General features: G+C 45.2%; 1 protein-coding gene across 2 annotated transcripts in view; it reads left to right on the top strand.

Moving 5' to 3' along the window:
• ACACA (acetyl-CoA carboxylase alpha) overlaps positions 1–26,718 on the top strand; it is a 291,537-nt gene that overhangs the window by 208,628 nt on the left and 56,191 nt on the right. For both annotated transcript variants that reach the window (XM_060259542.1, XM_060259543.1), the window contains one exon: positions 26,509–26,652. In XM_060259542.1, the coding sequence (XP_060115525.1) occupies positions 26,509–26,652 (144 nt within the window). The remainder of the gene's footprint in view (positions 1–26,508; positions 26,653–26,718) is intronic.

Here is a 26,718-nt window from a genome sequence, read left to right as displayed (position 1 = left end):
GCTCGCCTAGAGTGCTTTTTGGCGCGCTTCCCACTCGCTCTGGGGAGCAGGTATCGACTGCACATGCCTGGATCGAGGGGGAGGCGCCATTCCCACTCAGTTTCTTCCTTTCCGCCGCCCGGACAACACCTACCTTGTTGCGTTCCTCTCTTTGGCTCATCTTTCCCTCCTGTTGGTATCGTATTTCTTCATCTTTATCTTCTCCTTCGCCTAGTTCCTTCATCCATAGATTTTTTTTTTTAAAAGAGCCCTATTCTGCGCTTTCTTTCCCCTTTCCTCCCCCCCCCCTTCCTTCCCTCCCTTATCCGGAGCGTATGGAAGGGAAAATCACCTTTAAGAAATGTCGGAAGTGTGGATCTAAAATCCCCACTTCAGACGGACACTCTTACTGCCTTTTCTGCCTGGGCGAATCGCATAGGGTGGACACTTGCCCTCACTGCGCCAGCTTTGGAAAACAAGTGCGAAAAACCGAGCAGCTAGACTTAAAAGTTTTCTGCTTGAAAAGTCTCTTCGGGCTATGCCTACCTCGGATTTGTCGCCTCCCCCACAACGAGCGAGAGATTCGGCTGCGTCGGCTGCTCTTCACGTTCCGAAAAAGCATAAGTCTGACAAGAGACCATCTAAGCACTCCGACAGCCATAAGGCTTCGAAGAAGTCTCGTCACTCGGATTCGCCGACCTCGGCTTCGAAGTCTCGTCACTCGAATTCGCCGACCTCGGTTCCAAAGAAGTCCCGTGATCCGACACCATCGACTTCGATCTTGCAATCCAACCCGATGGCTTCGGCTCCAATCATACCAGCAGAGCTCTCGGCGCCCTCTGATGTTATCTCTGACATGCCGCAGCTAACTCTGCACTCTCCACCTACGGTGGAGGTTATACCGATCGGGTCTCATTCCCCCTCAATCCATAGCGTCGTACCATACGACATCCTGGAACCCAACCCCTCCTCGGACCCTACCCGTTCGAGGTTTCAATCCAGGTCTTTTCGGGACATTGCAGTCTCTCCACTATATAGAGAGTCTTCCACACAGGTCTCCACACAACGGGTCTGGTCCCGCTCTCCAGTTCGACGCCGTCTTCCTCACTCTCCTTCTCCTTACCACGAACCTCACCCCAACTCAGGACTTGCGGTTCATAGGTGCTCGTCTCTGCAGAGGATCGTGCCTGAACCATTACGTCCCTGGCCCAGTTGGTCCAACATACCCCTATGCAGCCTGCAATCACCATACAACGTCTCCTGGGCCTCATGGTCCACGTCGGTCCTTCGATTTGCAAGACTGCACATGTGACATCTCCAGCTTTGGTTTGTTCGTGCCTACCATCCACACCTACAACCACAGAATACTGTTCTCACTGCCCCTCAGAATGCTCTGCTTTCCCTAGCTTGGTGTACCAGACAATTTGCTTTGCGGGATGCCTTTCGTTCTTCTTCCTCCCTCTGTCATCGTAACCACAGACGCCTCCAAGTGGGGATGGGGAGCCCACTTAGAGGACAAAACTGTCAGAGGACTGCGGACTGCGGCCGAGAGGGCTATGCACATAAACTGCCTAGAACTCATTGCCGTGCACAGGGCCCTTCAATCGTTCCTTCCATCTGTGAGGGATCGACACGTCCAGATCACAACAGACAATATGGCCACAGTGTTCTATGTGAACAAACAGGGCGGCACCAGATCTCTCCGGCTGTGCCGCATAGCCATACTGCTCTGGGAATGGTGTATCAAAAACAACATCTACCTGACTGTCATACACCTTCCAGGCATAGAGAATGACCTGACCGACTCTCTCAGCAGGATTTGCATAGACGACCACGAATGGTCCCTCAATCCACTCTACCTGCATCGCATTTTTGTTTGTTTCGGAACTCTCAAAATAGATGTCTTTGCTTCGAAGGACAATTCGAAATGCCCTCTCTTTTATACCAGGAGAGGCAACGATGCTTTCCTTCACATCTGGAGGGGTCCTCTGCATTATCTTTTCCCACCAACTCCTCTAATTACCCGATCACTACTCAAGATTGCTCGGGATGGCACAGACTGCATTCTGATAGCACCATGGTGGCCACGGCAACCCTGGTTCACAAGGCTTCTTCAGATGTCCTGCCACACTTACCGCTGCCTCCCCCTAGCAGGCGATCTCCTCACCCAAGCTCACAGCCAGGTGCTACACCACAACCCTCAAATTCTGGCCCTTACAGCTTGGAGAATTCGTCCACATCCCTATCTTCAAGAGTAGCTGAAGTTATACTAAATGCTAGAAAGCCTTCCACCAGGCATTCTTACCAGTGCAAGTGGAAGCGCTTCTGTTCCTTTGCATCATCCCAACATCTCCACCCAGAATCTGTACCCCTGCCCTCGATCCTGGAATACCTACTGTCCTTGCAAGTGTCAGGTCTCAGCTACTCCTCTTTAAAGGTTCACCTTTCAGCCATTTCTGCTTTCCACGAATCTATTGATGGCCAGACTGTTTTTTCTCATAGGCTGTCCAAATCATTCCTAAGGGGCATGTTGCACCTTCATCCTCCTATCAAACCGTTTGTACCAGTTTGGAGTTTATCGTTAGTGCTCTCACATCTTATGAAACCACCGTGGACCTTAGTCTGCTGTCTTGGAAGACTGCCTTATTGGTTGCTCTTACTTCCGGCGAACGGGCCAGTGACTTGTGTGCCTTCCGCTCTGACTCTCCTTATACAGTCTTTCATAAGAACAAGGTGGTCTTAAGACCGGACCCTTCCTTCTTACCCAAAGTTGTGTCACAATTTCATCTGTCAACATCCACTTCGTTGCCAACGTTTTTTCCTGATCCCAAGGACCCTGGGCAAAGAGCTCTACATGCCCTCGACATCAGAAAAGCTTTGTCCTTTTACCTGTCTCGTACACAACCGTTCCATAAGGACCCTAACTTTTTGGTGGGCTACGGCAATCCTCACAGAGGGCACAAAATTTCAACCCAGAGACTCTCTAAGTGGGTATCCAGTGCAATTCGGTTGTGTTACGAAGTTGCTAAGCAACCCTTACCTTAAGGGCCTTAAGGCTCACTCAACTAGAGCAGTCTCGACGTCTTCAGCCTTCTTGCACGGCGTCTCCTTGGAGGACATCTGTGCTGCGGCATCATGGTCCTCACCGTCCACGTTCGTCTCCCATTATGCCTTGGACGTTCTTGCCAGACGAGACGCCTTCTTCGGTCAAGCGGTCCTCAGGTCCATCTTCCACTGAAGTGACTGGTGAGTGCATTCGCTTCTTTCTGACTTTTAGATGTTGTGACTAATATTCTTTTTCTTGCCAGCACCCACCTCCATGACCTTTAGCTGGCTAGTCACCCATGTGTGGGACTGCACAGAGATCACGAAGAAGATAAACAGGTTGCTTACCTGTAACTGATGATCTTCGAGTGGTCATCTGTGCAGTCACACACACCCACCCAGCCTTCTCCACTGCTGGCTTTCTCTGCCTTGATGTTTACCTTTGTAGAGTGTCAGTGGCGGCTGGAAGAAACTGAGTGGGAATGGCGCCTCCCCCTTGCTCCAGGCATGCGCAGTCGATGCCTGCTCCCCAGAGCGAGTGGGAAGCGCGCCAAAAAGCGCTCTAGGTGAGCTATTAGAGACTCCGAGGTACGGATCCGTTGCCTACGGCAAGACCCATGTGTGGGACTGCACAGATGACCACTCGAAGATCATCAGTTACAGGTAAGCAACCTGTTTTTCTCCAAGGTTGAGCCATTTGGTGTGGATGGCAGCAGGGTGTTACATGTGGAGAAATCAAAAGAGTTTCCGGCTCAACATCAGGAAGAACTTCCTGATTGTTAGAGCGGTTCCTCAGTGGAACAAGCTTCCTCGGGAGGTGGTGGGCTCTCCTTCCTTGGAGGTTTTTAAACAGAGGCTAGATGGCCATCTGACAGCAATGAAGATCCTGTGAATTTAGGGGGAAGTGTTTTTGAGATTCCTGCATTGTGCAGGGGGTTGGACTAGATGACCCTGGAGCTCCCTTCCAACTCTAGGATTCTATTAGGAAGAACTTCCTGACCATTAGAGTGATTCCTCAGTGGAACAGGCTTCCTCGGGAGGTGGTGGGCTCTCCTTCCTTGGAGGTTTTTAAACACAGGCTAGATGGCCATCTGACAGCAATGAAGATCCTGTGAATTTAGGAGGAGGTGTTTGTAAGTTTCCTGCATTATGCAGGGGGTTGGACTAGATGACCCTGGAGCTCCCTTCCAACTCTAGGATTCTATTAGGAAGAACTTCCTGGCCATTAGAGCGATTCCTCAGTGGAAGAGGCTTCCTCGGGAGGTGGTGCACTCTCCTTCCTTGGAGGCTTTTAAACAGAGGCTAGATGGCCATCTGACAGCAATGAAGATCCTGTGAATTTAGGGGGAGGTGTTTTGAGTTTCCTGCATTGTGCAGGGAGTTAGACTAGGTGACCCTGGAGGTCCCTTCCACCTCCATGATTCTATGAAATTATGAAGGGGATGGAATGTGAGCAGGCCTTAGGGCCCATTGGAAATGATGAGGAAGTGGCGACACAACAGAAACCCTGCTGAAAAGAAGAGGGGAGGCTGGAGCAGAAAGTAGCCGAGAAATGGCGTATAGAAGAGAGAGGAGGAGGGCTTGGTTCCCAACCCCAGGCTGGAAAATTTCTGGAGATTTGAGGGTGGGGTTTGGGGAGGAGGGAGACCTCAGTCTACTGTCCACCCTCCAAAGCAGCCATTTTATCCAGGGGAACTGAGGACTGTAATTGATGGAGGAGATCGGTGGCAATTCCAGGAGATCTCCAGACTTTACGTGGAGGCCAGCAACCCAGACATGTTGCTGATCAGGATGGCTGAAGATGAGCTCAGCCACAAAGTCTTTTGTGTTGGAGCAGAGGATCTCAAGGGGGCAAGGAAGGAGGAGGGGGCTATAAACCCATTTTGAACAGCCTTTTGGGAAGAATCCTATGCTTTTCAAGGACAGATGCTTGTGATAGCTTTGAAAACATCATGGGGGTCAAAGCTGCATTTCTTGAAGATCTTCCAGCTGCCTCTTCCTGCTTCTGTCGCAAAGGGCTGCTAGGAGTCACCCAGCTGAACTTCATTTGAGCAGTCTGGAGTGCCGGATCATTGGTTTTACGCTCCCAATTCCGTATAGACAGAACAGATTCTTTGGATTGAATGCGCATGAGAATGTTTTCCTCCTGCTTTGATTTGAGTGGTTACTTCTGTACATTGCTTCCCTTGGAAGCAATTTGCATACTAGATGTGGGTGTTACTAATCCCCCTTTATCTTTGTTTAGGGAGATCCTTGTTGATTCCCCCCCTGGTGTCCTGTGTGCTGATAGTTTCCATTTGCCCATGGAGACTGAGCCTGCTGGCATATGGGTTGTCTGCTTGAACCATTCCCCTTGCTGTTTCCTGGTAGAAAGGGATGAAATTCCTCCATTGCTTTGTCTAAACTAGGGGTGTTAAATGTGTGGCCCGCGGGCCTGATCCGTCCCCCAGAGGGCTTCTATCAGGCCTGCAATCATGTGGCCACCATCTTTTTCCTTCTTCCTCTCTTCTTCCTTTGGTTGCCATTGTATTCTTCAGTGCTACGCAACCGAGCAAAGCAGCCTCTGCCTCTTTCTCTCTTTCTCTTTTCCAAGGGAGGGGGAGCTTCAGCCAATGGAGGAGCTTGGCTCAGTAGCTCTGCTGTGTGATTAAGAGAGCTCTGGTGTGCCAGGTGCTCTCAATCAAAGCTAGAGCTGTGCCAGACTCCCTTAATCGCACAACAGAGCTACAGAGCCAAGCTCCTCCATTGGCTGAGGCTTCCTCTCCCTCCTTCTCCTTTGGGAAAGATGGAGGGGAGAAGAGGGAAAAAGCAGAGAGGCTGCTTTGCTCGGCTGCCTCAGTTGCAAGGGAGAAATGCAAAAAGCTCCTTTAAGACCAACACCGTTTTATTCAAGGTGAGAGCTTTTTGTCTTGCTACCTTGTATGTGTTTGTTTTATTAAGCTTGTTTTGCCTGGACTCTCCTAGGTGCAACTGGGTTCCCTCCACCCTCATGATCCAGTCTTTCTCAGTAGGAAAGCAATGTGAACTATTTAGATGAGGAGTAACAAGAAGCTGTTTAGATGAGGAATAACAACAAAGTGTTGTTGAGAGTGTGTCTAGCACGGCTGAGAGTGTGTCTAGCACATTGTGGACTGGGGATTTTGAACATAGGCTTCCCAGATAGTAGGCTGAGATTGACCACTGTATGTGGCTGTCTCTCTATTCTTGCACTGCTTCATAGGAGTTGCAGTTATTTTTCTGAGGAAGACTATAGTTTTGTTTTCCCCTGGGTCCTAGAGCATGAGATTTTTGTAATGAATGTAAATAAATAAAAAGTTGGTTTGCAACTTACAGATGCACACTGGAACAACACCTGAACAGCATACTCAAGGTTGCTACAGCACAGACTTTGTTTCCAGATTTTGATGCAATAATTCAGAGCAAGAGGTGTCAATTATCAGAAACTGTTAAACAAAATATTGCAAGTGTGCTGATGTTTTAAGCATGTTTTGTTTTAAGTTTAAAAGTATTTAGTTGTATTTGTCTGTGCCCTGTAAAGTTTATATCTCCGCAACCTGGCATCGCATTTTATGACACACATGGCCCGGCGTGACAAAGTCTCATTTATGTCAGATCCGTCCCTCATAACAAATGAGCTTGACACCCCTGGTCTAATCACTTAAGCAAAGTTCATTTGGCTATTTTTGACAAGTGCAGGCCACTCCGTCTGTAGGGCAGAAACTGAGCTAATTTGTTTCCAGCCTGCTCTTCAGGTACACCCCCTTATATCCTGTTGTAAGGTGCTGGAGGTTTTACACTGGAAGCACTAGGGATCGGATGCTAGTTACTTTATTCCTTCCACTATTGGACAACCTTACCAGCTATTCTTTGATGCGCTTTAGTGCCACTGCAGGCCGAGAGGGGTATTGCAGCCTCTGTGATAGCAGTTCTAGTGACACAAGGATTCACCTTGTCCAACTTTGGCCTGGCTTCTTAATTCAAGCGATTTGGCTTCCACCAGCAGGTGTCCAGTCTTAGCAGTGCTGGAACAAAATGCTGCCTAAGTCAAGATTGCCTGATTCCAGTTAAGAAAAGTCACTGTGGTTGTCATGCATAGAGTGTTAAGACTTGGGCTGGAGAGACCCGGGTTCACATTCCTACATTTGTTGTCCTTGGCAAATTGTCTCTCTCAACTTATTTTTTAAAATAGTTTTTAGTAGATATAAAAGATATTGTAAGTATTCACATGAAAATTAATGAAAGACCAAATGTGTTTTAAATGAACAGCCTTCTGCGGTGGTCTCTAACATACATAGACACTAATATACATGTATGTATATCAGTATTTCACTGAACACCATCCTTTTGGCCATTTTTGCGGACCTTTTTGGAAACCATGCTATTTCACTGTCTATCAGTGAGAAAAAGGAAACTGCAATCTTCTTAAGATGCTTATACCAAATGATTCCAGTGGAATAAATGTTAATGAAAGGCAAATGTGAATACCCATTTGAAACAAAAGCAGTTGGATTAATAGTGGAAAAACTGCTCCACTAGCACTTCAGTTTCATGTATATATTTCATGTATATATTTCAAGTGCCGAAAATCCCAGCAGGTCCACATCCAGAATAAATACAGCTGATCTAACATGCCATAGTCCTTTAATGATCTCGGTGTCCAATCTTTTCCGGTTTCCTGTTAGGATTCTTGGTTGTAGGCTTATTTCTCCCTTTTTGTGTTTTCTGTCTCTCAGCCTGAGCCATTTTTGTAGGTTGCTGGCAAGGATAAAACAGAATAGTGCCTGCAGTCCCTAGAGCAGGGGTGGCCAAACTGTGGCTCTTTCAAACATATTGTGAGGCTCTTGAAGCCCGCACCACCCCATCAGCTGGCTTGGAGAAGGCATTTGTCTTTTAATCGTTTCGCCAAGCCAAGCCACCCAGCCACTTGGAGAATGCGTTTAAAGTTAAAGTTGCTTTCTTTCTAGCTCCCCTCCCATCTTCCTTCCTTCCTTCCTTCCTTCCTTCCTTCCTTCCTTCCTTCCTTCCTTCCTTCCTTCCTTCCTTCCTTCCTTCCTTCCTTCCTTCCTTCCTTCCTTCCTTCCTTCCTTCCTTCCTTCCTTCCTTCCTTCCTTCCTTCCTTCCTTCCTTCCTTCCTTCCTTCCTTCCTTCCTTCCCTCCCTCCCTCCCTCCCTCCCTCCCTCCCCCCCTCCCCTCTTGCAGCTCTCAAACATCTGACATTCATGTCTTGCGGCTCTCCAACATCTGACATTTATTCTGTGCAGCTCTTACGTTAAGCAAGTTTGGCCACCCCTGCCCTAGATTAAGCCAGAGTAGAAATGTGATTGCTAATAGGCTAGCACTTGATTGATTGATTGATTAATTAATGAGCCAGCATCTTGTAGTGGTTAGACTGTCAGATTAGGATTTGGATTCAAACACCTTCTCTGCCATGGAAGCTTTGGGTGACCTTGGGTTACTCACATACTTAGCCAGTCCTACCTCATAGGGTTGTTATGAGGGTTACATAGAAGAGTGATGTCAGCTGCTTTGGTTCCCCACTGGGGAGAAAGGCAGGTGTAAACAAAGTAAACAGTTAAGCATGTGAGTTTACTGTCTCTCTCTTTTATTAATTGTATTTATATATATGAGTTAAAATAGTATCATTGAAGCCAGAATATACACTTCCTTTGTTTCTGGATGAGGTACTTGGGTGTTGCATCTTAGAAGAACCACCCCTTCCTATATGAGAGATGGGGAATGCTTCTTCTAAGGTGGCACTTGCCATCTGCGTTTGTTATATGCATAATCCACACTATTATTGCAGTCAATGATCAGCACTGTCCAAACAATTAAGTCATATTAGGAAATCCATTAAAATGTAACATCTTAGCTTCATTATTAAAATCTAAACGAATGATATATACAGTATAATAGCAGCCCCGTGGCACAGTGTGGTAAAGCTGCAGTACTGCAGTCAGAAGTCTCTGCCCACAACCTGAGTTCAATTCTGGTGGAAGCTGGGTTCAGGTAGCTGGCTCAAGGTTGACTCAGCCTTCCATCCTTCTGATGTTGGTAAAATGAGGCCCCAGCTTGCTGGGGGTAAAGTGTAGATGACTGAGGAAGGCAATGACAAACCACCCTGTAAAAAGTCTGCCATAAAAACATCATGATGCGACATTACCCCAGAGTCGGAAACGACTGGTGCTTGCATAAGGGACTACCTTTACCTTTATAATAAAATACAAGATACAAAATCCTAAATTATCTACATAAAAATCAGACCTTGCTCTGCAGTTTTCAGTGTTTGTAAACCTGTACACAGTATCTTGCAACTTGGCGTGTTGTCTCATGATCGTTATCTGAAAGCAAGTATTCCAACATATTTTTGTTTGATCTCCCTGTTAATCTTTCTTTATCCATTTATTAATTTGTTTAGGTGTTTATATCCTGCTTTATAGCACTTCCCCTTATGCTGTTTAATTCTCAGAGCAAAAACCCGGTGATGTAGTTTAGGCTGAGAAAGGTTTCTAGCTGAAGGTTAGTTCAGGGAGCTTTTGTGGCAGAGGAGGGATTCAAACCTGGGTGGGTCCTCCCGTATCTCAGTTATCCCTCTAACTATGACACCACGCTGGCTTATGTTTAAAATAGTGGCTTAAAAGCTGCCTGATTTGATTGGGGACATCTCTGTATAGCGTTTAATAATTGAATTAATTTGTTGCTGCTGTAATAATTAATAATATTATAATTAATATAATAATAATTAATAATAATTAATAATATTAATAAATAATATTAATTATTATTAATTATTACACAACACAGGAAAGGAAAAGCAGACAAAAAGGAATAACAGTGCTTGTGTGGGGAACACGTAAAGATTTTCCCCCCAGAACAACCAAGAGTCCAGTTAAAATGGTATCAAGAAAGTTAGCTTAGGCACTGCTTGGAAAGAATCCAGCTGTGCCATTTTCCTCTGGATTTGCAGGCTCTGGGCATCCCCAGGAACTGGCCAGCATTTCACTGGCCGTTCTCTCCCCCACAATCACTCACCATAGGAGAAAAGAGAGTTTCCGAATAGCCCTTCAAATATATCATGCAATAGTGTACCATGAATTTCTTGTGAACCACAGTGGTGAAGCAGTTTTATTTATTTCCACGACTTTAAATCAATACAAAGTAGACCTCTCCGTTCTGAGCTGGGGAGAGAAGTGGAGGGAAAAAAATGAGCCCATTGTACTCTTAAAACTTTGGGGAAAGGAGATGACAGCTATATAATTCCATTTACCAGGCGCTTGGGGTTTTACTGTGGAGGTGACGGGAACTCTTTGTGCGTTTAGTGCCCCATATCTTCTAAATAAAAGATCTGCAGACCTGATAGTGGAGGTATAGCGCCAGCTTTAATAATCTCTAAGCATTAGACTGAGCCAATATGTTCCCAAGTCAGAAAGGTCCCCAACTGAAGGCTCATAAATTAAAAAGTGGAGGAACAGCTCCTGCGCACCTCGATTAGGAATGCAAAGGCTGCAATCTGTTTTCAAAAGGAAATCCACTGGCAATAGCATTGGCATTGGGCAGGTGCTTGAGAGGCCAGAAAGGCAGTGCTAGAGGGAAGGGAACCCTTGACTTAATCCTGGATGGTACTCAGGTTCTAGAGCAGGGGTGTCAAACATCTGGCCTGGGGGCAGAATCAGGCCCTCAGAGGACTCCTATCAGGCCTCTGAGCAACTGGCTGCCATCTGCTTCCTTCTTCCTCTCTCTTGCTTCCTTCTGTGTCACAGCTTGCTTTGCAAGGCTTGCTCAATCACTCAGGAGCTATGGAGCAAAGCCTCTGTTTTCTCCATTGGCTGAGGCTCCTCCCTTGGGGAGGAATGGGGGGAAGGAAGAGCTTGCACTGTCAAGTTATCACAGTCACACAACAGAGCTACTGAGCCAAGCCTCTCTTCCTTCTACTGGCTGAGGCTCCTCCCCCTTTTGGCTCCCTGGGGAAGGACCGATAGAGCTTCCTTTGCCCAGTTCCCAGGATACAACGGGAGAAATACAAAGAAAGCACCTTTGAAACCAAGTGCCAGTATTTTAAGTATGCTTTAAGGTTGTTTTTTTAAATCTTTGTGTTTGTCTGTGCCTTCATAAAGTTTGTATCTCTGCTCTTAAATAGGTACACATATGGCCCAGTCAGTCATAATCCCACAGATGGTAGCTTCACCCCATTGGCTCCTCAGCCAAGCACATATACCAAATATGGCCCAGTCCAACATGGCCCCGCCTACCAAAGTCTCATTTATATCAAATCCAGCCCTCGTAACAAATGAGTTTGACACCCCTGGTCTAGAGTGAGATGCAGACATTGTGGAACTGCTCAGAAACAGCCACTGCCGTTCTATCCATATCAGCACTCATGGGAGTGGAAAGCTGCCTGGGAGTCTGACTGAGCCAAGTTTTAATTCAAAAGGGGAAATTTCTCACAATGGAGATGATAAAATAAGAAAAAATGAAGAAGGAAGCTGCAGAGTCAGGGGGCCAGATCTCCCTGGTGGGGGGTTATTAAAGCAGCGACATAATAATATACCATAGAGAAGGAAACAGGCCACCCAGCCAAAGAGAGTGCCCGTGTGGTTATTGAGAGCCAAGTCCAGTAGGAAGCCAGCCAGAAGAGGAGAGGAGGCAGGGTAAAAGGCTCCCTGGAGAAAGGCGAGGAGAATGTGGAGAGCGAAGCAAATTATTTCCATTGGTCTTCAGAGTAGAAGATGTTGGACATAAGTGCAGTGCTTTCTTTGAAGATCCAAGTCAAACAGAGATGAAATTGTAGGATTAACTGACAGATTAATTCAATTAGTTTTCTATGGTGTACAAGTGAGAATTCTTAAAGAATGCAAGGTCGATGCTGTTGATTTTCCAACCAAAAATAGACAACTTGTAATTAAAATTGGCCTGATACCGAGAAGGTAGCTGATGTAACATCTGTTTTAGAAAAAGGGATGGAGGGTGAGGGAAGAGCCAAGAAACCATAGCCTGTTCATGGTAGATCAGTGGGAAGTGTTCCTATAGGTGGATTCATTAGTTGCAGAAGTCTTGCTGAGGAAATGTCCGCATGGCTTATGGAAGAGAAATCCTACTTCCTCGACATTTTAGAATATTTCTGAGACAGTAGATACCAAAGTAAGGTGGAGGTCTTTCACATACGTGGCTCCAAGATCACAAAGGGCTAGCAAACAATGCAGCTGTTTTAAGGTGGGTGAGGTAGGGTCCTGTTGGCTGCCACATTCTGAATGGGCTGAAGTTTCCTGGTTGTCTTCAAGGGTAGCCCAAGGTAGAGCGCATTGCAGTGGTCCGATCTTAAGGTTACAGAAGCATGGATCAGTATGCTTTTAGGTTTTGTTTGTGGCCATTCGGTTTGCTCACTGGTGAGGACAGCTTGGTGGAATTGATGGACTATAGTCTCTTCTTGTAACTGTGAGAAGAAGCAGAGCCTTTTAAAAGCCTTGCTCCCCCTTGTTTAAAGGAACAAATTCCATTTGTGTGCTAGAGCACTAGAAGGATGCAAATCCATTTAGGATTCTGATGGGTAGACTAGAGCAGGGGTATCGAATTCATTTGTTATGAGGGCCAGATCTGATATAAATGAGACCTTGTTGGGCTGGGCCATGTCGGGCCAGACTATATGTGGACTTATTGAAGATTAGGTAGCAGAGATATAAATGTTATAAATGACACAAACACAATTAAAGATTTTTTAAAAAACAAAACTTTTAAATTTTTTTATTTTAAAAAATATTTTATTAAATCTAATCCAATACAAAGGGAGCATAGGTAAAATAAATAATAAAAATATAAATCTAACATACAAGAATCCAATTTAGACCATTTACAAAAACAGTACATGATATGCTAGGTATTAAGAATTGAGAAATAATCTATAATTCATTCTATTAGGCAAAAAAGAAATTTTCTGAAAGAATTCCTGAACTGGGGCCCAAAGCAAATCATCATCTATAGCCAAATCAGTATCACTATCATTGTCTTTCTTATTATAAACTGGTCCCATAACTTAACATACCACATTTCAATCGTGGTGATATGTGGGGGTTTCCAATGTTTAGCAATCAACATGCGAGCTATCACAAACATTGTCGAGATTAAAGATTTCTGATCTTTACTCATCAATTTATCAGACCAGATAACAAACAGAAGAAGTTTAAAATCTACTGGAATGGTTAGATCAAATGTTTTATTTGCTGTACCACTTTATTCCAAAAATTTGACACTGTTGAACATTCCCATCACATTGATACAGGGGGCCTTTAGTTTTACAATTCCTCCAACAATCTGGATTTAAGACCCTAGAGATTTTACTCATCATGACAGGGTTTAAATATCAAAGTGAATACATTTTTAAAAATTGGAGTTGGATACCAATGTTTTAGCCTTAATGGAAGGGAAGTTCCAGTTCATTTTCCAATCGCTTTCATCAAGGTAGCATTGAATTCCAACATTTAGTATAAGAGGGTGGATTTGAGTGAAGAGAGTCAATTAAATAAAGATATATTTTAGAAAGCAAACCTTTCTTGCCATTGCCCTCCTCTTTAAGAAGGACCTCAAATTGTGTTAATTCATATCTAATAGTTTCTTTCCTTCTGAACTTGAAGGTATTGATACCAATTGATATTAGCACCTAATTTCTCTTCTGATTGTTCCTTTGTAATAATAATATCTCCTTGAATCCACTCCCCAATTCTATCCAATCCCTTAACCCCCCACAGATGGCTGGAGCTAGACTTAATGAATTGTGGGGACCAATCTTGGTTGGAAAAGCTACCTACTAGGGAGATACCAGGCGCAATCCATTTCCTTAGCTTATCCCATATTCTTAATGAATTTTCCAGGAAAGGATTTGCTGGTATTGAATGTGATCTCTTCTGATGTTTGGACCCAAAAGTTCCTCTCAAAGAAAAGGGGAAAACATACTCTTCTTCAATAGTGATCCAAACTTCTAGCAGATTTGTCCTAATCATTTTAACTGTTTGAGCAACATTAGCCACATAATAGTAGATTCTTAGATTGGGTTTTGAACCCCACCCCCCTTCTTTTGATGGGTCTACACATTGTTGAATATCCTAGGCCTAGCGTTATTCCAAATAAATCAATTTAAGATTTGTTGCCATTTATTCAAAGTTTTTTTCTGATATTTATATTGGAACAGCCCGGAATAAATATAAAAATTTAGGAAGAATAACATTTGATACTCATGATTCTTTCATGCCAAGAAAGGTTGATTCTGTTCCATTTAACTAATAATGCTTGAACTTCCTTTAGCAACTCATCACAGTTGAATTTCATTAAAGCCTTAATTTCCTTTGGGATATTTATCCCTAAATATGACCACTTCTTATCCACCTATGAATAAGTTACATGCTTAAAATGTTAGCACTTGTTGGTCTTAAAGGTGCTTTCTTTGTATCTCTCCTGTGTGATCCAGGGAACTGGGCAAAGGAAGCTCTGTCTCTTTCCTTCCTTCCCCAGGGGGCCAGGAGGGGGAGGAGTCTCAGCCAATAGAAGGAAGAGAGGCTTGGCTCAGTAGCGCTCTGCTGTACAATTGAGAGAGCTTGGCAAAGCAAGCTATTCCTCCCCCCCTTCCTCCCGTAAGGGAAGAGCCTCAGCCAATGGAGAAAATAGCTCCTGTGTGATTGAGCAGGCCTTGCAAAGCAAGTTGTGATGCAGAAGGAAGCATGAGAGAGGGAGAAGGAAGCAGATGACAGCCAGTTGCTCGGGGGCCTCATAGGAGCCCTCCAGGGGCCTGATTCGGCCCATAGGCCACATGTTTGACACTCCTGGACTAGAGCAATAGCAGGCTTTTGGAAGCTGTATGACGCTCAGTTATAGATTAATAGCACTGGAACTTTTTAAAATGCCCCCCCCCCCAAATCTTTATTTTTCCATTTTCCCCTGGGGATGGGAGTAAACAGGGCAGAATTGGGAGGCGGATGGTGTGCATGCGAAGGGGGACCAGCTGTACCATTTTCCATCACAGCTTGCGGTCCTCTGTGCTGACCACAGGCATGGGTGTGGTCTCACCAGAGTCTCCATCTTTGCAGAACTGGAGTGGCAGCCATGTATGTGGCAGGTGCTGTTTAGCTGGCAAGCTGCAGTTGGTCATGCCTCCTCAGATCTCGATAACTACATAGCAGGGTTGGCCTGGCTAGTATTTGTCTGGGAGACCTCCAAGGAATACCAGGGTCATGACACAGAGGCAGCCAATGGCAAACCAGCTCTGAACGTCTCTTGCCTTGTGACTTGGCAGTAGTTTCCACCCTGCCCCCCCACGAGGCTGGCCCAGATCTCAGAAGTTAAGGAGGGGCAGCCCTGTTGAGTGGGAGACCTCCGAGGAAGTGTGGGGTCACTACGCAGAGGCAGATGATGGCAAATCACTTCTGAACGTCTCTTGCTGCGAAAACTATAAGTCAGCTGCAACTTGACAGTACTTTTTACCAGGGCTTTTTTTGAGCAGGAATGCACAGAAACACAGTTCCAACTGATTTGGCATCAGGGATGTGGCCTAATATACAAATAAGTTCCTGCTGGAACCTGTGTGAATCAATGGTGATGTCAGGAGGTGTGGCCTAATATGCAAATGAGTTCCTGCCAGGCTGTTTCTACAAGAGAACCCCCTGTGTGAAACAATGGTGGTGTCAGGGGTGTGGCCTAATATGCAAATGAGTACCCTCCTGGGCTTGTTCTACAAAAAAAGCCCTGCTTTTCACCACCACAGGGTAACTGAAAGAGAAAAGCAAGGAGAAATGGAAAATTTGGGGAGGGGCTGTTGATCGCCACACCCTCAGGCACTTCCTGGGACCCTGAGACCAGTGCCAGGGATTTAGTCTTGAGTGAGCAATTGAAAGTCAGCCGGGTGGGGCATTACTTGGGGCTCTCGTTGGCCAGGCTAGGCTGATGTCCCTGGTGGTGGCTCTCATAAATGACATCCGTAGATGTTTTTGCAGTCTGCACACGCTCCATTCCATTCAGTTAAAAAACGAAGTGGAATGAAAGTGACTATGTACAGATCAGCTCTGCAGAGATTGGCTAAAAGACCGAGCTGTGATCCTCAGACTGATTCTGGGGTCATTGAGGTGGCCCTAGATAAGCCCTTTGTTTCAGGCTCCCTGTCTAGATGATGCGATAACAGCAGCTTACATTATAAGAGATGTAGGACATGAAGTATTTAAATCTTGAAGGTAAACACTAAATGTTAGTGTGGTATAGTGGTTAGAGTGTTGGATTAAATTCTGGGAGACCCAGGTTCAAATCTGTTGGGTTTTTTGCAAGTTCCCTCCCTGAAGTCATGAGATAATTAACTGTTTGCTTATGCATGCTGATGTCTTAGCTAGCTAAAGGTTACAGACCAATAGGATACTCTGCATGTATTTCCCACAAGAGCTAATATGCATAATTAGCTTGTATTGGGACGCTTCAATAGGGTAATCAGTACATTGGAGCTCAAAGACTGAGCTTTATTTTATGACCATTTGTGAATCTCTAGTCTTTCCTCGTGTGAGCTTTAAAAATCTCTGAGTGAACATGTAGGTCCGATAGTTGCTAGACAGGATGTTTTCCTGTACAGTTGTTTGTTATTTTTCAACTCTCAGTAAAGCCTTCCTTTATTAGAAAGTAAAGTTTCTGTTTTTAAAAGTGAATATGTTGTTTGTGTTGCTGCATTTTTATCTCTGCTACATTTACATTTACCTAACAAAATCCCTTCCTGTGCCATGAAAACACACTCGGGTGACCTCAGGCCATTTCCCACACTGTCAGCCTAACCTACCTCACAGGGTTGTTGTGAGAATAAAATGAAGAATGGTGTAAGCTTCTTTGGGCCCCCGTTGGTGGAAAGGTAAATAAATGTAATGAAGTAAATGTTATTAGTGTGGTTCTTGGTAAAGATTCAGGGCACCATTTTAGGCGGGTGTGACGAGCAGGCCTCCTTGATCTCCATCATAGGTTATCAGGAGGAGGGAGAGTGACATCGGATTGGAAGAGGGTTTGGGGAGAAAAGGCCAGGGTTATCCCCACCACCCTCCAGGAGGTTCTGGTGTGGCCGGATAGAAGCTGGAGCCTCCACCACGATTTAGTTGAAGATGGTGCAGACGGCTCAGGTTTACTGCTGCTGCCAGGCGGAGAAAATGGTTGAATATACACAGCCTGCTCTCGTCCTTTAAATCTCATTTTGGAGATAAAGATAAATAGGCAGTTCCCCCTCTCCCCTCCTTCCAGCCACGTCATGGCACTTTGAGGAAAGCAGGGAGAGCAGTTGTGTAAATGAAATGGCTGCCCGATGCCCGGCTCTTAGCCATATTTACTTGTCAGCGTCTCTGACAGCAGCAGCTCTGCTGATCCTGCGTGCATTTAAACACCGACCAATGAATGTTGACTCACCTGATTCAGATGGAGACAGAGGATAAAAGAGACGAAGGAGATTTTAAAAGCATCCTTGCTGCTTGCGGTAGATGGAGCTCACTTCTTCCTCCGGTCAAACAGGTTTTGTTGGCTTTTGTAGTGTTTAAAAACAACGCTGACTCTGAAGGACTGAAAGCAGCAGTAAGTTAAGGAGGAAGAGTGTGGTGCAGTGGTTTTACTGGGATCCGGGAGATGCAGGTTCGAATTCCCTCTCTTCCTGGAAGCTCCATGACTTTTGGGCCAGCCACTAACCTACTTCTCATAGCAGTTGTGAGAGTCAAGTAGAAGATGTTCTTGGGCCTTCTTTGGAGAGAAAAGTGGAGTATAGATATGTAAACAAATTAAGGCTCTCCCAACCCATTTAAGCGGCCCTGTGGCGCAGAGTGGTAAAGCAGTAGTACTGTGGTCTGAACTCTCTGCTCACAACCTGAGTTCGATTCCAGCAGAAGCTGGATTCAGGTAGCCAGCCCAAGGTTGATTCAGCCTTCCATTCTTCCGAGGTCGGTAAAATGAGTCCCCAGCTTGCTGGGGGGAAAGTGTAGATGACTGGGGAAGGTAATGACAAACCACCCCGTAAAAAGTCTGCCATGAAAACATTGTGAAAGCAACGTCACCCCAGAGTCGGAAACGACTGGTGCTTGCACAGTGGACCTTTCCTTTCCTTTCAACCCATTTAGCATTCAGTTAAACACTTGTTTCCAGCGTTATATGCTGCTATGTGTGTATGCACACATGGTCTGGTCCATTGTTCAACAATTTGAACATAGACAGGGATTTAAAAAGAGGTCAGCACCTGAAGGCCCTGGACTGTATCTTGTCCTTGGAAAGGAGGATGCTATTCTTCCACCCCACTCTTCTGTGGGTGCGAATCCAGAGGTAAGAAGAGGAGACCGGAAGTGGGTGTGATCATGGCATTAGGCTTAGTGACAGTCTGTGCAGTGTTATACTTAGGTTTTTTGGACCTTGGAGCCAAGCATGTTGATAGGCACTCTGCATTTTCCCACATATTGCCAGCACTGCTTTGGTAAATGCTGGTAGATTCTGAAAGTGGTACCCAGGAAGGGTGGAGTTTGGAGAGGATGTCACTTCCGAGTGATGCTTTAGGAATCCCCACCCACTTCTGTAGTAAAGACCATAGAGGCATAAGTAAATTCCTAGAGTGCAGCTATGGAGGCTGTTTTCCAGCCATTTCCCCCCCTGCCGCCATAGGCACATACAAAGGGGGGAAAACTCTATACACAAAATGGACTGCCAAGACTTTTTGCAGGATGTGTCATCGTTCTTGCAGCCTACACCATGCTGTTGGTATTCTGCCATGGGACAAGGGGTCCTGTGTGGATCGTCTGTCGTCTTTGCCAGGATCAGTTTCTCAGGCCTATCTGCTGGTATAGCTCTGAGGCAACCAGGACTGGACTCATAGCACCCCAAGTGGTGGGGAAGAGTCACTCCAGGACTGCTCTGGTCAGAGGAAGGTTGGTACTAATAAACCCAAAGCAGCAGGAGCGGACAGCAAATAACATTTAGCAGCTGCCCCACTACGATGTTTCTGTGGGGACCTCAGGTCTTGGGGAACCAGCCTATCTTGCCCAGTGGACGCTATGATTGTGAATGGGGGCTTGGAAATTGAAGCAAATTTTACTTGGTGGGCAGCATACTTGATAAATAAGGCCTAAGCTTGGTTTTTATAACTGCCTTCTTCATGGGGTCACCTCTGGAAATGTGCAGAATGTCTAAATGAGCAATGCTTGTTTGCACGTGCACTGAAACCTGTCCTCTTACCACTTATTCAGGTCCATCTTTCCATCCTGGCTTTCAGAATTGACTGGTGTTGTCTATATGTACTCAAGCCTATCTTTTCATTCCTTTTTTTAAAAAAATAATAATATTAAATTTCAAAAATAACATAAGATAAATTATACAAAAATACAACATGAAATACTGTGAAATTATATCTGTTGTTGTAAATGCTTTTTTTCTCTAGCTACGGACTTTTTTGCATGCATTTTAGCTGCATGTAAACTTATTGACTCCTATCTTTTCATTTCTAAGGACTGGAACCTCCCCCCCCCTCCCCCCCCAAAAAGAAAATTAAATGTGAGAGTCTCTGGATGCACTCCACCCACCCCCAAATCTCCAGGAATTTCCCAACCCAGATTCGGCATCCCTGTTCTGCTCTGATGTGGAATTTTAGGAGGTGTCTCACCCCATCCATGCGGGGGCCTCTGGTTCAGTGTGTGCCTTGCACTGTAGGGAAGAGCAGGTCAGGCCCAGTTAGAGGCATCACCTCCCTAATTCTGTAAGTCCCGGTTATTTTTCACATGGCAAAGTTACAGCGATGCAGTTTTTAACTATAATTTCCCTGGGGCAAAGGACTTCTGTTCTACCTTTTCAGGTATTTTGAACAGGTATTCTGTAATAATGGGCAATTGAATTTTTTTTTTTAAAAAAAAATAGAGTGGGTATATAGCCATATAGACACCCAGACATATATGTCCACTCGGGGCAGCCATTTTAAAATGGCAACGGCTTCTTTGGAAATTGAGGGCCGCTTCTGTGCTTCCCCCCACATTAGATCATGTCCTCATTACATGCACAAACGGCGTCTGGCTGCCTACTGAGCAGCTTATTGACTGTATCGGTAGAGAGAGATGATGCTTGGAAGGCTATCTGATGTTATGGGGGAAAGTCATGTCTGACATCACCCCCGTCCGGTGAATTTGTGGGGAAGCTGCATGTGTGTGACTGAGGCTCACCTCCTGCCCTTCCAGCGAGATTGCTACCCCCCGCCCCCAGCTGTGCCCCTGGGTAGTAGAATCCCCACATCCCAGCGAATCACCAGGAGGTGGGAATTTATTCTGATTTTACTTCACAGAAGCACATTCAGAAATGGGGCTCATCTTGCAAATGGTGCTAGGTAGAAGCCGCTTAGCAGTGACTTTGCCACAGCAAAAAGAACCATGACCTCCTAAGGTGCCAAGGTTGGGCTGCCAGCAATGTTCCCTCTAAGCCGTGGAGTCTTGTGAGCAAAAATTCTACTTCATGAGCTACTGGCATTAAACTTGTGAGCTGCTGCATAAATTAGGTTGCTCTGGGGCCATTTTTCCTGAGCTGAGACAAAAAAATGTGTGAGCTGGAGGCTAAAAAATTGTGGGCTAGCTCACACTAACTCAGCTTAGAGGGAACACTGGCTGCCAGATTTGACTCAAGAGATATCTGGGGACTTTGGGGATGGAGCCAGGAGACATTGGGGGTGGAGCCAGGCGCAAGGGTATGACAAGCACGATTGAACTCCAAAGGGAGTTCTGGCCATCACATTTAAAGGGACCATGCTCCTTTTAAATGACTTCCCTCCATTTAAAAATAATGACGTGTAGGGGAACCTTCTGTTGTGACTCATAGAGTTGGACCCCCCAGCTCCAATCTTTTTGAAACCTGGAGGGTGTTTTGAGGAGAGGCACCAGGTGCCATGGTGAAAATGTGGGGCCTCTATTTCAAAAAACAGCCCCCCTAGCGCCCCAGATACCCATGGATCAATTCTCTATTATACCGTATGGGAATCAGTCTCCATGGAGTATAATGGAGTGCCCAGCAGACATTTCCCTCCCTCCCTCCTCCCCTCCCCACTTTCTGAAGACCCTGAAGCGGAGGGAGGCCTCCAAACTGGGGGGTTCCCTGCCCCCAACTGGGAATTGGAAGCCTTAGTTGAGGATTTGGGCTGCCACAAAAAGAGAGTCTTACAAAGGAGCAGATTGGGTAGTATGCAGTTGGGTTTGCAGTTATTTATTTATATCCTACTTTTCTTCCCATAGTTGGGACTCAAAATAAACACCATCCCCCACCCTCCATTTTCTCACAAAAACCATCCTGTGAGGTGGGCTAGCCTGAGAGTTTTGTAACTGAGCCAAGATCACCCAGCGAGCTTCTGTGGTAGAGGTGGGGATTTGATCACAGGTCAGCAAAGGTCCTAGTCCACCATTCTATCCATTAAACTACACTGGCTCTCCATTATGGGGAGGTTAGAACCTGTTGGAACTCCATGAGCTGCCGGCCTGGAAACTCCATGAGAGCGAGGGGCAAGTACAGTAGTTAGAGTGGCAGAGTAAGGTGAGGGAGACCTGGATTCAAATCTCCGTTCTGCCCAGAAGCTTGTCTGCTTACTTTGTGCCAGTTGAGCACATGCATCCTCAGTTAACCTCACAGGGTTGTTGTGAGACAAAATTGTAGAAGAGGGTGAACTGCGCATGTTTCCCTGAGATGCTTTAAGGAAGGTCAGGATAAAAATGTGATAGATACGCACAGCTACCATCTTAATATGTTTACAGTTGCACTGCTTGGTGTGTGTCTGTTTTGGTTAAGATGGTGTGTGCGTGCGTGTTAAGATCTAAATGAAACAGGTACATAATGCCCTCTGCCTGCTGGCAAGGCTCAAGCCATAAAAATAACAAATGGCGTGTATTTGCTCGAATGTCAAAGTTATGAGTTTATTTTGTAATGATGTGCTCCTGCCTTCATGAGGTAAACTGGCCGTGGCAGAGGTGTTATTAGTAATATGGACTCAGCGGAGCAGAAAGCCGAGTGACCGAGCGATCAGTGTATCAGTCAGCGAGAGGGCAAATGGAAAGAGACAGCGGGGAATGAGAAAAGAGCCATGCGGCGCTCGGGCTGAGATTAGAAGGAGGGAGAGCTGGTGCCGGAGAATTGAAAGTCCGGTGTGGTCAGACGCTCGCTGGTTCCAACGGGCCCCTTCAAAGGAAGTGGCCCAGGGGGAGGGAGCTGGGCCTGCTTGCCTGGGTAGGAAATGTGGGGAAGGCGGCTGTTGTGTCCTCCGGGATCTTTCTTTCCCAGGTTCCCTTGCTTTTTAAGCCTCTGGCTGTTGTGCCCATTACTCTCTGGCAGAACTGGTCAGAGATTCTGCTAGTGACTAGTCCTTATGGTCACAAAGACGAGCACTATGAGTATGCGAATAATCTCAGACACATCTACGAGGAGAGGGCTGAATGGGGTTGCTGGTAGACAAGGAAAGGGTTTCAGCATGCCCTGTGCAGATCTCTGTCCCCAGGGCAAATATGGTGAAATTAATGTGTGAGAAACTTTTGGAAAACCTGGTTCTGCTCCTTCAGAGGCAGGATCGAAAGTAAACACAGAGTAAAAATAAAATCACACTGCAATCCACAGTAACTCAGTAGCTGTGTTGTTCAACCTGGAATCCACAGTAACTCAGTAGCTGAATTGTTCAACCTGGGAATATTATGCAGCACACACGCTTTTGCATGTGTTTGCCTGCCCTAAGCACCTGTTCCTTTCTGAATTTTGAGGGTAAACATTGTATTGAATCCTCTTGGGCCCTCCCTCCTGGCCTGATATTTAGAAATTCCACCATTGTCCACACACTTTTGAAGGCTGCTTTTGAAAATATAAGGCAAGCGAGTTCATGGAACTTAACACATGCACGCGTGCGCAAGCACACACAGTAACGTGTGATTCAAAAGTAGGCTGATCTACTCAACAGTGAGGGCATTGCTGTGACAATTTGTTGTTTTGTTCATTTTGCAAAATTTTATTGAGTATTTAATGTAAGTGAGCAACTGACCCCTGATGGAGTTGACGGTATACAAATAAATACATGCCCTACCCCACAACAACTGAAATTATTCTTTAAAAAAATAAAATGGGGGGGGGCCTTCCAAAATACAAATGAGGGAAAGGTTGTTGGACTATGGAATTGTAAAAAGCATGTGACTCAACCCATTTAGCAAATGGCTTTGCAGACAGAATCACATTCTTGAAGGCTTTAAAATGTGGGGAGGGGGGATTGGGCAAAAATATAGCTTTATATTTCCAGAAAATAATATTTTGTGGGTTGTGATTGGCATAACTGATACAAGTGCTGATTGGGCAGTACTTGTCATGTCACTGGCAAAGTCTGGAAGAGAGCAGCACTTTTCCTCCTAGACTAATGATATTTTAAGTTATTTTTAATAAAAAGGATTGTATTTATTAGGAAGGTGGTATGTAGTATTTTAAAGAAACAATGTGCATCTCCTCCCTGTAAAGTACAAGGTACAAAAAAGTGTTTGGGTAGTTAAAAGAATTTAAAATCCAGTCTAGTGCTAAGACTGGAATAATAGGGGTTTTTTTTACATTTTTAATTGATATTTCAATTACACAGAGAGATTAAAATATATAGACAACAACTAATGGGTTATTGTGTCATTGCTGCTGAAATATAGCTTATCCACCACCTAACCCACACTGAATGCTGATTACATTCAATCATCACACTAAGTCATGATTAAACCTGGGTTGGCATGATGTCTGAACTGATCACTTCTGACCTGTGGAACGTCACTTGTGATCAGACAACAAACAGAACCCTAAACCACAGTTTGAAAAGTATTTGCAAACTGTAGTTTATGATCATTTTGTTTCAGTACATCTGAACTGACCAAACTTGTCGATGACATCACTGAATTGAGACAACATGACTGGCATGGAAAGAATGGCCTGAGATGTTCTGCAGACCTAGGCTCATTGCCAGATATGAATTTTTGTATCGTCTCAGCCGCCCAGTCATGCTTGTATCTGTTCTTTTGTGTTCAGATATTCCAGAGCTAACGAAGGGGGAGACACTGATGTTTTTCACATAGCCTAAGTATTCCAGTATGGCAACTGGCCAGTTACTTTCCAGTAATGGGTTTTTTCCTGTTATTTCAGACAGACCCATCTTAGTAACTGGCTGCTACTGGAATACTTTTACCTCTTCTGACAGTCCCAGAGCTGTCCTGGTAGTGAGGCATGCCTGAGGTGTCATTGCTGAAGACTCCTTCCATGTAGTTTTCAAAGCCTCCTCTGGATCTGAATTGCTATGATGGGCTGTGCTTCCGGGAGCACCGGCAGTTTTTGCGCCGTTTTTCACCAATTGGCATGCATGCTCTCTTTTTTGGGGGGGGGGGGAAATGTCCATTTAAGAGTGCTATGATGCTGAAACAAACCAGTGCAATAGCACTACGACTGGGATGCATGGCTCCCAGTATGATACAGCGTCATACTCAGGGGTCATTTTGTAGAAAAATAGGTGGTGGAGCTCATTAGCATATGCCACCCCACCCCCCCAGCCAAAAGCAACCCGATGCAAGAAAGGAGTGAGCGAGGCCTGCTTGGGCCAGCCCAAGCAGGCCTCACTTGCCTGGGACTCTCCTAGGCCACCCCCTTCCCCCAATCAAAAGGCCAGCAAGCCACCTGTCACCGAAAATCACATAAGTAGTGAAGAAAGGGTGGCATGGGCTTCTCCAGGGGTTAATGAGGGCTCTTGGGCATGGCAAAGCCCCTGATGGCTAGCTGGCTGCCCACTCTCCTAATCCAGCGATTGTTATGCAGCTGCACCTACTATTTGATGGACAAGGGAGGTGGGGAGGTGGAGGGGGAACTCTCAGAAAGGTTCAGGAGCTGTGCTCCTGTGAGCTCCTGCTGAATCTGAGGCCTGGTCATACTGCTCTTAAACATTAAAAAAAATTAAAAAGGCAAGCTTGTGAACTGGCTGGTGAAAAAGGGTGCGAAAGGGAAAGCCAGAACTGTATGAAATGGCACAGCGCTTCAGTGACGGATCCCTGCTGGAAGGGAAAGTGCTGTGTGAAACTCCCATTCCCTGTACCGGAGTACTCCCTGATGACACAACAACAATTCCCTTTTGGTTTAGAATGATAAGTGTTAAAAGCTTTACTGAAAACTAACATGCTACTCTGAATGGTCTGTTTGCCCATTGTCCATTTGGAGGCTCAGATCGTGGTTTAGAATCCAAGCTATGGTAACCATATGCCAGTTGTAATTTTGCTGGATATCTGAACAGAGCAAGGCCTTGCATTCTCTGGTACAAAATCACTCACTTGAGGAAAATGCATCCTTGTACAGATATTCAAGATTTTCTTTTTGTGTACAGATAAATCCCATAGGACTTTATTTAGGACTGTTTCGCCTGCACCACCATGTCTGTGGTACTACAATCCCCTACGTAGGCCTCCTTCTGCATTTAGGCAGGTGTTAGCTGGCAAAGCATAGGAATGGTACCCAATCATTGCAGAGGTGTCAAAATTTATTACGAGGGCTGGATTTGACATAAATGTCACTTTGTCAGGTTAGGCCATGTGTGCTGTAAAATGTAACACAAGGTACCAGAGACACAAACTTTATAAAGATAATTTCAGATGCTGAATGGCAATAGCAGGTGTGATTGGATTAGGCATGATATGCAGAGGGGTAGTAGATATGAAGATATTAGTACTGGTAGTGAGACAGGAAACCTAGGTCTCTATTTGGTGCAGGAGGATTCAGCCCAGGAGGGTTCAAAGGATAAGTGGAAATAAACCTGAACAAGTGAACAGTAACTTAAGAAAGCACATACAAATTTTGTTAGTCTTTAAGGTGCTACTGGACGCTTACGCTTTCTGCAGCTATTAGAAACCACAACTTTCAAAAACCAGTGGGACAACATTTTAACCTCCCAGGACATTCAGCTGCTGACCTAAGAGTAGCAGTCCTCTTCTGAAGAAATTTCAAAGGGGGATTAGAAAGAGAGACTGCTGAATGGCAGCTGTTGCTGAAGCTCAAGACAAGGCATCTTCCTGCACTGAACTGAGACCTAGGTTTTTTTCTCTCATTACCCATGCCTGCTATTGTCATTTGGCATCTGAAATCACTTCACTCTCCAAGGTATTAGAACAGATGGACTCACATGCTAGCTGTATTTGAGCGTACCTGAAGAAGTGAGCAAAGTCCATTCTAGTCCCAAATGTGGGAGGATACAAGGGTTTTATTATCATATTCACTGCTATCGTTTCAGATTATAGTTCATTTCACTGTTTATTTTAGAGCTTTTTAATGTTCATATTATATATGTTTAATGTTCATATTATATATTTTCCCAAATATCATATTCATTGCTTTGATTTACTTCTGTGGAAAGGTGGAGTCAAAATACATATATTTGTGCTATTTTTTTAAAAATGACCTTTTTAAAAAGCTATACACTAAAGAGATGTCTGCCTGTTTCCTCTCTTTCCGTAGGTGCTTGGAAGAGAGGTGTACACCTCCAACAACCAACTAGGTGGGATCCAGATCATGCACAACAATGGGGTGACCCATACCACAGTTTGCGATGACTTTGAAGGCGTCTACACGATTCTCCAGTGGCTGTCGTATATGCCAAAGGTTAATGCTTCTTTTTGTCTGGACTATTTTATTTTATTTTTGGTCATTTATAATCCACCCTATCCC

Source organism: Heteronotia binoei, chromosome 18 (assembly GCF_032191835.1).
Source record: "Heteronotia binoei isolate CCM8104 ecotype False Entrance Well chromosome 18, APGP_CSIRO_Hbin_v1, whole genome shotgun sequence".
In the NCBI taxonomy this organism is placed as follows: Eukaryota; Metazoa; Chordata; class Lepidosauria; order Squamata; family Gekkonidae; genus Heteronotia; species Heteronotia binoei.
The sequence above is the reverse complement of the archived record's forward strand: the minus strand, read 5'-3'. Positions and strand labels throughout refer to the sequence as shown.